Source organism: Arachis ipaensis, chromosome B04 (genome assembly GCF_000816755.2).
Source record: "Arachis ipaensis cultivar K30076 chromosome B04, Araip1.1, whole genome shotgun sequence".
NCBI lineage: Eukaryota > Viridiplantae > Streptophyta > Magnoliopsida > Fabales > Fabaceae > Arachis > Arachis ipaensis.
The window spans coordinates 86,380,457-86,391,609 of NC_029788.2; the positions used below are offsets into that span (position 1 = coordinate 86,380,457).

General features: G+C 39.7%; 1 protein-coding gene across 1 annotated transcript; it reads right to left on the minus strand.

The window, feature by feature from the left end:
• On the minus strand, positions 665–5,335 carry LOC107639423 (uncharacterized protein At5g02240). The gene is made up of 7 exons (XM_016342917.2): positions 4,883–5,335; positions 3,462–3,733; positions 3,326–3,362; positions 3,135–3,232; positions 2,992–3,053; positions 1,964–2,087; positions 665–1,195 (listed from the first exon to the last, which is right to left on the minus strand). Exons 1-7 carry the CDS (start codon positions 5,121–5,123, stop codon positions 1,076–1,078), a joined length of 954 nt encoding a protein of 317 aa, XP_016198403.1. The 5' UTR covers positions 5,124–5,335; the 3' UTR covers positions 665–1,075.

The window sequence follows — 11,153 nt, forward strand, 5'->3', positions numbered from 1 at the left end:
AGATTTGAATAATAAAAAATCCATAATAAAATAATTTTCATTGATGTAATTAAAATACTAATATTTTTAAATTTAATTAGTATTAAATAAAATAATTAAATTTGATAAATAATTTTTAATAAAATTTATTTATTTTAATTTAATTTAAAAATATTAATAATAGTAAACTCAAACTTAATTAATTCAAATTAATAAAATAAATTATAAATAATTTATAATAGAAGTTTTAAAAAATAAGTCGTTACAGAGCACAAATAACGAGCATCTACAGCCGCGCCCCATGTCGGGCATGCAAGCCATTTCGCCATTGGTGAATTGCAGGGTCCGTTCCTGACATCCCGCATTCCTCCCCACTCATAATAACACCATCTAGTCCCATTTTGGTGAGAAACACCACATCTGATACAATAATAAAATTAAAAATTTCCATACATGTCTTGAGGAAAAATTTTAAAAACCACACAAAAACATGACTAGATCTTAATAAAATGATAAATATTTTATACATTTTAAATTTTTTTTACATTTCTAATAAAGTGAATATATTACAAATTTTACTTTTAAAATATACTCTTAAAACGGATACAATTTAGTTAAATAATAATAATAATAATAATAATAATATGATGGGGACAATTAGGAAACTGATGACAATAAACACTACTTCGGACAACAAAGGCAGTTATATTTTTGTTCTTCCAAAGAATTGATCCAATCCTGAATTCCATTTGTTATTTATTATATCACGAAATTGAGAACAATGCCAGGAAATCATAAACACTAATAAAGGTGTTGATTAAACACTTGAGTTTGTCAGGCTTGCTGTGCCGGTACCATGAAAGTCTATAATTTTCTTTACACAATCTTTTTAATGAACTGTCATGACAGTGATTTTTGTAGCTATGGAGGGTCCAATCCCAAATGTAGGGACTAAAATAGATAAGAGTTTTTTTGGTTTCCTACGGTATCCCCAAACCCGACGGATCAAGGACTAATCCGTCGCAAATTGAAACTCTATTTAAGGGTCTGCCGCGCCAACTAAGTTATTTTGAAACATGACAACAACACTCAAAATTCAAAAACGGGTAGTGATCTGAGAAAACAAGGCCTTGAAGTCCTTTGTTGGTGAACCAGCTCCTTCAGGTTTTGATGCCAAGTCAAATGCCTTAAACTGAGCCTCCACAAAATTTAGTGCCTGTTAAACAAGAGGAACAACGGGATGCAAAAATCTCAGACTCAATAAGAATCCAAAAAAAGGGGAATTTTCAGGGAGCTGGTACAGACTAACACAATAACCAAGTCGTGTTTCACTAAATAGGTTCACGTGGTTAAAATAATGGAAAAGTTTGGTATTGTGAAACCAAAGTTTCTGAAAACCGAATTAGTCATCGAACCAGTAGAGTCGAGGTTCAAAGATAAGTCGAGTTCAACCGAAGTTGAACCGGATATAATAAAATAATATATTTATGTATAAAATATATAATTTCTTTTAAAAAAATGATTTTTTTTGTGATTTATTATTTTAAACTGGTTCACCGGTAAAAATCAACACTGTTCAATTGGTTATCCTGATTTTTGACCAATTCAGTGGCAAGCGGTTTTTATCTTAAATCGAACTAGTCTGGTGGCCAATTCTTGGTTAACTGAGTCATATCGTCCAGTTCGATCTGGTTCTCAAAACCATGGTAAAACCCTGTCTACAATTTGTGATAGGTTTAGTTATATCGCAAGTCCATATAGTTTAAAATTTTTTAATCAAGTCCTTACAGAAACCGAATATGCAAAACTTTCTAAAATTTCATATAGATTCCTATCTAAGTTTGTATAGTTGAATATGAAAAATTTTGTAACAAGAATTTGCTCTAGAGGATTGATTACTGACATATTCAATGTAATGATTATGATATGATTGAATTCTTAAGATGTATAGATTAATTAAACCTTCAGAAGATGAAGGGGATACCTGAATACAGACTTCTGCAACATCGGGTCTAGCAATGGTTCTGGTTTCTGTCTTGAGAAGCTCATCATCCTTCCCGACAAGTAGTTCCCGAAGACCTCCTTCTTTATCTTGCAAGCCACCAGCCCTGAGGCCAAAAAAGAAAGAAGGAAAAATATCAGCATGCTCATAAGAATGCCCCAACCACAGACTTTAATCTACATTAACAATAAGAACAATTAAAACAAGTTCCCACAAAATATTAAAAAAGAATGCTTAGTGAAGAGTAGTAGCCATGGAACTAAATGTAGCATGCAAAAACCTTTCTGGAAGGAAGGAAAAGGCCCCTTTACGACTAGCCCTACTTTTGACATTATCTTTATTTAACCTAGAAACTTCTTGTTTTCCGCAATGGTATACAACCAAAGGACTTAAATCCACGTTGGATTTTTTTTCACTAACAATAACAAAGGCTACTTCAGCTCTAGCTGATACAAGTTGTTACAGTTAAATGTGTGTCTGGGAAACATGAGAAGAAGTAATATGGACATGTACAAATGTGATGGGTTAGAGTAACATGCAAGTGATAACTGTTAATTAGAACAAGTATCCTATGCATGCCTGTAATTTTATAAGTTTCAAACGGTTGATTTTATCGGTGACAGTTATTAGTGCTGCATTATACTCTCCCAAGTTCACCCTTAAATTCAATATCTAAATCCAAGTAATAATACTTCTATACAAATTCACTTTGCATAAGCAAGGCCATTGTTATTTCCATATACAACTCTAACTTTTCAAATTTTGTACAGAAGAAAGAACAATATAAAAAATTCCGACCAAAACAACCCGGTATGAAGATAATACTAAGCATCAACAGAGAGTGAGTTTGTAGGTGCTGTTAAATTTTAATGGATTTAAACACTTCATTTAAAATGCAATTTCAACTCAAACCCGAAATATTCTTCCACTGAACAAACAAAAGAACGAAACATATAAGAAAAATCCTCGGACAGCTATATATGTCTAAGTACGGACAGAAATTGGTGCACCTTATGATTGTGTATGGAATACCAGAGTCTGCAAGATATTGCTCAGCCTTTCTTTTCCAAACCTGCAATCAATACAAAATGAAACTTGCATCGTGCTCTAAAATGAAATGCAAGCTCTACTGGAAGGAGAAAAAATAACTAACCAATATATTCCCATTACCCAAGCTGTTCAAAGGATGGTTAAGGTCTGTTCCTCCCATAGACCCTACCAACACAACCTGCTTCACTCCTGCAGCCTTAGCTGTTCATATAGGTAAAACCAATTTCAATATTGCAAACATGGACAAATTTGTTATGTTCTATGATTAATCAAAAGAACATAAACAGACCCTACCAGCATCTATTTGGTTTTTCTGCCCAATCCAGTCAACCTAATAAGCAAAAGATATAGTATGGTATGAGTGAAAAGGAGATAAACATCAAATGTTAATTAAGTACATCTAATACATGGAAACTATTAGTAGTTGCACCTGTTCAGGATAAGCACCATCTTCAAAGTAGAACTCGGGTCGTTGACCTTTGGTTGGATCAAACCCAGCTTTCATCTGTGGCACTGCACTTGTAAGAATTATTAGAGCATCCACACCTTGAATTGCAGGAACGATACTATCAGCATTTCTTATGTCCCCCACGAAAACATCATCCGCAGCACCAATTTTCTGTTTGCTTTCTTCAGTTCTGACAAGGCCTCTTGCAACATACTCGGCTGACCGCTCTTTTAGTTTTTTATACACTATTTGTCCTGAAAAAGGTAACAAGAGTAAAACTATGTTAGGACCTCTAACATATCCCTACCCTATTGTATTGTTAACCTAGGTAACTGCATATGCTCAAGTTCTATAAGAAATAGGAATAGGAGAATGCTAAGGGGCTAAGGGAGAATGCTGAAGGGAGCATTCAGTCAGTGGTAAAATAGAACATAAGATAGGAGAATGCTAAGGGGCTAAGGGATAGTGACTAAATTCAACGATTTTCTTAAACATATTTAGTTAATGTCCAATTGAACATGTTATGTGTCATGTATGCTATCAGTTAACATTTTACATCATCAATCGTTGACAAAAATTGTGAGTAGAATAACTGAAAGACATATATAATTAATTCGTAATCTTTGAAGAACCAATTTGATTGAAAAAATCTTTTAGGGACGAATTTAAAAAATGTCTTGTCTTTCGGGGACTAATTTGACTATTAACCCAAGAAATTTTCAATAATCATAAGTCAAAGTGTTTTCCTTTTCTATTCTAATTTATACAATCATATCATTTCAGTTTTCTTTTCATTTATATGGCATCATAAACCAACAACCTTAATCATTTGATACTACAAAACTATGAAGACTTTCAAGAGCAATTCACAAATCAACACATTTGATAATATGTCCTGAAACCCAACCCCTCAGATTGGATAACTGCAGATCGGGTTTGTGTTGCCATCCCTATTGCGATAGAGGCATAGAACTTTAGAATGCATTCTTCACTGTAACAAAACCTCTGTGAAGTGAGGTTCTGAACTTACAAGTGCGATTTCTACAGAAATGTTTCTAATTGCACCACTTAGGCACCTGAGATTGGCAATCCCTAGCGGTAGAGAGGACGTAATTGGTGCAATTGAGACCAGGACGACTATTTTAGTGCAGGCTGCAAATCTCAGGACCAGTTTGGGATTTAACTCCAGCAGAACCATATCATGCTGTAACCTTATCCTTTACACACAGATTATGGTACATGCAACAAGAAACATAACAGCAGCATCTTTCAAACTTCATTTAACTTCACCTAATACCTTAAAAACCCCAAAATGCCAATTTTTGTCTCGCTCTCTTTATCTATTGACAGGGAAAGAAAGCAAGGAATTTGACTAAGCATACAACAAAAAGAGACTCACTCACCTGTACGGCCACCAGCACCAGTGACAATCACAGTTCTCTTTGATGAATCAGCCATGGTCGCAACACTGATTCCCACCCTCCCCTTCACACCCTTATGGCTCCTCCTTATAGCAAACGATGATGAAAAAGACCACAAAGAAGAGGAAGAAGAAGAAAGAAGCCTTAATGAGGAAGAAGAAACCGGTGAGGGAAGTGAGTATTTATGGCATTGAAAAGGGACACGTGTATGAGCCATATCCATCACGGTTGCTGTTCACAACTGCATTGTGCCTAAATCAATGAATGAAGATTGAATTCAGCTGTCTGTAACACTGTGTTCCAAGGTGCCACCCTGAGACAGAAATGTAAATGTATGAATCTATCGGTGGTTGAGCCTCACTTCTTGCTGACAAACTTATTAATTATTAATTTCTTATGATTCCTTTCTTTAGATATTCTTTAGTGTTTACTTTCGGATTTTCTTATCCGCTTACCTTATCCCGTTACTATTAATTTGGATCTGTATTTTCTTTTTTTTCTGGGATTTTCCACTTGTTTGGGATAAGAAATTTGGATGGGTAGTGTCGTGTTAAGTCGAGTTTTGTTCGAACTAGAGTCAACTTTTAAATTACCCATGTTAGAGTTGCACAATAAAATAGCTCCTGATATTAAATATATTTTAAATAAGTTTGTTACACATCTATATAACCATGTAACTAAGTTGGCCCAACACAAAAAAAAATTAATATCATTAAATGAAACATGAAATATATGCGCCCAACATGCACGAAATTACTCTTACCCAACGCTTCTTCTTGTCTTCTTCTCTTCTCCATCACGCTTCTTCTTCTTCTTCTTCTTCTTCTTCTTCTTCTTCTTCTTCTTCTTCTTCTCCCGCGCTTCTTCTTCTTCTTCTTCTTCTTCTTCTTCTTCTTCTTCTTCTTCTTCTTCTTCTTCTCACGCTCGTTTATGCATGAAGTGTCTTCTTCTTCGCCTTCTTCTTTGCGTTCCTCCTCCTCCTTTTTCGCGTTCCTTTTTCTTCACGTATTTTCTCCTTATCGTCATTCTTTTGTTGTTGTTGCTGCTGTATTTTTTGTGTTTTTCTCCTTCTCTCTGGTGAAGAAGTAGTAGAAAGTGAGGCAGAAGAGTTTTGAATAGTGCAGAATGAACCGAACACAGTACTCATGGTGAACTGAACACAGTACTTGTTCATACCACGGTCGAGCTATGCGACCCGAGTTGACTTCAGATAGGAACATCCGACCTCTTAAGGCTGGATGGTCACCGACCTCTCATTTGAAGAGCTCGACCAAATCACTATAAAGGCCCAAGTAGGCCCAAGCAGAGGGACGCAGCCCACTCCAAAGGCGGTTGGCCTAAAAGATAAGATGACTTCACTCAAAAATAAGATAAGATAACTAACTTATCTTATCTAGAAAGGTCAGCCCACACCACTATAAATACACTGGAGCACCCATGTATAACTCATACTCTGATTCTACACAAAAAAACCTGCTCAAAGCCCATGTCAACTTAAGCATCAGAGTCTCTTGCAGGTACCACCACCCTCCGGTGATCAAGGATCGGCAACACCACCAAAGTCAACAAGTCGGACACGTCAGCTCCGGCCACCACAGTGGATCTCATCCGAGATCGATCTTCAGTTCAGGTAACCCTCGGAACATTGGCGCCGTTGCCGGGGAACCTAGAAGTCATCCCATCATCATGGCGGACAATCTTGACAATGATCACAACTCGGGTTTGGACGAAAGAACCCCGCTTAAAAATATGGATGTCACATCAAAGGATGTGCCTCAAACTAAGGGAGACAAGCAGTCTCCAAACACGGAAATCTTAGAGGCCCTCCGTGAACAGCAGAATCGCCTTAAACAGCTCGAACAGGAGGCCGAACATCAGCGGGAGGCCGAGAGAGACCTCCGAAGAGAAACCAGACATCGCCGAGAGCTAGAGGACAAACTCGCAAAGCTCGAGGCCGACCTCAAAACTAAAACTACTCATTCTGGTCATGAAGATACCTCTCACAAGGACCAAGACCCGCTCACAAAGGAGATCATGAAAGCTAAAGTCCTAAAGGACTTCAAAGCTCCTGACATGACCCCATATGATGGTACATCTGACCCCAGCCACCATCTCAGCAATTTCAGAAGCAGGACGTATCTCACAGACGCCTCAGACGCAATTAGATGCAAAGCATTCCCGACTACCCTAACGAAAACAGAAATAAAGTGGTTCGACAGCTTGCCGCCAAGGTCAATAGCAAGTTTCGACGACCTTGCCAAGAAGTTCCTAGCCAGATTCTCCATCCAGAAAGATAAAGCCAAGCATGCCCCAAGCCTGCTAGGAATTAAACAAGGAGATCAGGAAAGCCTCCGTAGCTACATGGAAAGATTCAACAAAGCATGTCTGGACATACAAAGTCTGCCTACAGAGGCAGCCATCATGGGTCTCATCAATGACCTAAGAAAAGGACCCTTTAGCCACTCCATATCAAAAAAGCATCCAACATCTTTAAACGAGGTACAAGAAAGGGCAGAAAAGTATATTAATTTGGAGGAGAACTCTCGACTAGGAAAAACCTCAAAATCTGAATTCTCCCACCCACCTCGAGACAAGGATAAAGAGTCCAGGAAAAAGGAGGATCAGCCTGCTGAGAAACCTCGAAAGTACCACAACTACACTCCACTCAGAGTGTCACTTGTGGATGTGTATAGAGAGATATACAACACTGAAAAGATCCAAGGTCCCGCCCAGTACAGCAAAAACGTAGGAAAGGTCACAAGCTGTAGAGGATCAGGTATAGGGCTTGTTGGAGGCAGAGTTCATAAGGGAGGTAAAATACCCATTATGGCTAGCCAATGCGGTGTTGGTCAAAAAGTCAAATGGGAAGTGGCGGATGTGCACCGATTACACCGACCTCAACAAAGCCTGCCCAAAAGATCCCTACCCGCTCCCAAACATCGACATACTAGTTGACGCTTCATCAGGCTATCAGTACCTCTCCTTCATGGACGCTTACTCAGGATACAACCAGATCCCGATGTATCAACCCGACCAAGAGAAGACGTTGTTCCTGACCCCAAAAGCAAACTATTGCTATGTAGTTATGCCCTTCGGACTCAAGAACGCAGGGGCTACCTACCAAAGACTGATGAACAAAGTCTTCGCCGACCACATCGGAAAGCTAATGGACGTTTATGTATATGAGATGCTGGTAAAATCACAAAGTGAGGAATCATTATTGTCCGACCTCGCTAAAGTGTTCAATACCATAAGAAAGCATGATATGCGACTTAACCCCGCAAAATGCACCTTCGCGGTAGAAGTTGGCAAATTCCTGGGCTTACTCAAAGAGGAATCGAAGCAAACCCAGATAAGTGCCAGGCTATACTTCACATGAAAAGTCCAACCTGTGTCAAAGAGGTCCAGCAGCTTAATGGAAGACTAGCCGCTCTATCTAGTTTTCTAGCCGGATCAGCCCTAAGATCTCTCCCCTTCTATGCAACATTAAGGAAGGGACAGAGGTTTGAGTGGACCCCAGAATGCGAACAAGCCTTCCAAGATTTTAAGAAATTTCTGGGGCGACCACTTGTCCTTACTCGACCTTAGGAAGGTGAAGAGCTCATACTATACCTCGTCGTAGGAAGTCGGGCAATAGCCTCAGCACTAGTTAGAGAAGACGAAAGTGGGAAACAACCCATCTACTTCATCAGTAAGGCTCTACAAGGGGTTGAATTGAACTATCAAAAGATAGAAAAGTTCACCTACGCTCTCATACCCACCTCCCGACGACTCCGACCATACTTTCAAACTCACACCATCAGAGTACGGACCAACCAACCCATAAAGGGGATCTTACAGAAAACAGACTTAGTTGGAAGAATCCTACAATGGGCTGTCGAGTTATCCGAATTCGATATCAAGTATGAAGCTCAGACAGCTATCAAATCCCAGTACTTGCCTGACTTCATCGCAGAATATACTGACACCCAGAGCACCCCCACAAAGTGGAACCTTTATGTAGATGGCTCCTCAAACAAAGCCAGAAGTGGCACAGGCATCATTTTAGAAAGCGATCAGGGAACCAAATCGAGCTCTCCTTGAAGTTCGAGTTTCTGGCCTCAAACAATCAATCCGAATATGAAGCACTACTAGCTGGCCTGAGGCTGGCTAAGGAAGTGGGAGCTCAAAGACTTACCATCTTTAGCGACTCCTAAGTAGTCACTTCGCAAATAGAGGGGAACTATCAAGCTAAGGATCCCACTATGAAAAAGTACCTTGACAAAACCAAAGAACAGCTCGGACAATTTAAGAGATATGAGGTCCGACACATACCCCGAGAACAGAATGCCCGAGCTAATGCACTCTCAAAACTAGCCAGCACCAAGCCAGGGGGCAACAATAGAAGCCTCATCCAAGAAACTCTCCGAAATCCATCAACCTTGGAGGAAGAAAAGATCCTAGCCATATTAGGACAGGATCAAGGATGGATGACTCCCATAATCAACTACCTCAAATCAAAAACACTCCCAGCAAACAAAAAGGAGGCAAAGAGGCTAGTACGAGAAGCTCAGTACAACACCATGATACAGGACGTCCTATATAAGAGAGGTATCTCTACACCTCTCCTAAAATGCGTCCTGACCTCTGCTACAAAGGAAGTTCTCGAAGAAGTTCACAGTGGCATGTGCGGCAATCACCTCGAGGCACGAGCCCTCGCTAAAAAGGTACTCCGAGCTGGTTTCTATTGGCTGACCTTGCAAAAGGAAGTAACAGAGTTTGTCAAAACATGCCCACCATGCTAGAAACATGCCAACTTCCATATAGCTCCGCCTGAGGAGCTCTTCTGCGTTACTTCACCCTGGCCATTCGCAAAGTGGGGGCTCGATCTCCTTGGACCCTCATTCTGCACAGCAGATTCCTTATTTGCCCTACGAAAGGTTTTCATGGAATCAGTGAACTTCACCATTTCTGAAAAAGGGAACCAGGGAAACAGCATCACAAATTTGTAAGAGGTAAATCGGCAAATAAACAGAAGAAAGTCATTATAAAATGAAGTCGAACACTACCCAGTTCGGCACGAAGGAGGGAAGGATCTGCTAGAAACCTCTTCGTGTCCAGATGGGGAGGCTCTCCCCAGTTCTCCTCTAAAACAACGACAACATCTTGTTCTAACTCACTCAAGCTCTCCCAAGAATACTTAACAACTACTGGGTCCTTTTGCCATGACAACAGAAAAGTGGGTTCATTACTTTCATCTAAAAAGAAGGGTCGAGCTTCGTTAACAGCTCAGACCTTGAAGTAATAGTTCTTAAAGTCACGAAAAGACTCATCATATATGAAAAAAACTTTCTTCCCTTGAGTAGCCCGGAAAGAAATCCAAGAGGCTTTCTTCTTAGCTACCCCAGGCTTTGTCAATACAAAAAGATAAAGAAAGAGAGTTTGGATAGGTTGGACACCCAATTCCTGACACAACAGTTGGAAAACTTTTATAAAACCCCATGAGTTCGGATGGAGCTGAGAAAGTGCTACATTGCAAGACCACAACAGGTCGGTCTCGAAAGGGGGTAAAAGGGATGGTGGTACGCGGAATCGTGATTACACTTTAATTATGTAAACTTCATTGCTCTTTCTTTCCCTGGAAATGGCGCCAAAAACATGATGCCAAGACCATGGTTCACAACTCCGTGTAACTAACCAGCAAGTGCACTGGGTCGTTCAAGTAATACCTTACGTGAGTAAGGGTCGAATCCCACGGAGATTGTTGGTATGAAGCAAGCTATGGTCACCTTGCAAATCTCAGTTAGGCAGATATAAATTGATAATGGTGTTTTCGAATAATAATTAATAGAATAGGGATAGAAATACTTATGTAATTCATTGGTGAGAATTTCAGATAAGCGAATAGAGATGCTTTTGTTCCTCTGAACCTCTGCTTTCCTGCTATCTTCATCCAATCAGTCTTACTCCTTTCCATGGCTGGCTTTATGTGATACATCACCACTGTCAATGGCTACTTTCGGTCATCTCTCGGGAAAATGATCCAATGCCCTGTCACGGCACGGCTAATCCTCTGGAGGCATCACCCTTGTCAATGGCTTCATCTTATCCTCTCAGTGAAAATGGTCAACGCACCCTGTCACGGCACGGCTATTCATCTGTCGGTTTTCGATCAAGCTGGAATAGGATTTACTATCCTTTTGCGTCTGTCACTAACGCCCAGCAATCACGAGTTTGAAGCTCGTCACAGTCATTCAATCATTGAATCCTACTC

What these genes read in the sequence shown, in the direction of transcription:
- LOC107639423 (XM_016342917.2), bottom strand. Translation starts at nt 5,123, where the DNA reads ATGGATATGGCTCATACACGTGTCCCTTTTCAATGCCATAAATACTCA. An exon ending in TGGTGCTGGTGGCCGTACAG is followed by an intron (nt 3,734 to 4,882) that starts GTGAGTGAGTCT and finishes TACCTTTTTCAG; the next exon opens with GACAAATAGTGTATAAAAAA. An exon ending in TGGGTAATGGGAATATATTG is followed by an intron (nt 3,054 to 3,134) that starts GTTAGTTATTTT and finishes TATTGATTGCAG; the next exon opens with GTTTGGAAAAGAAAGGCTGA.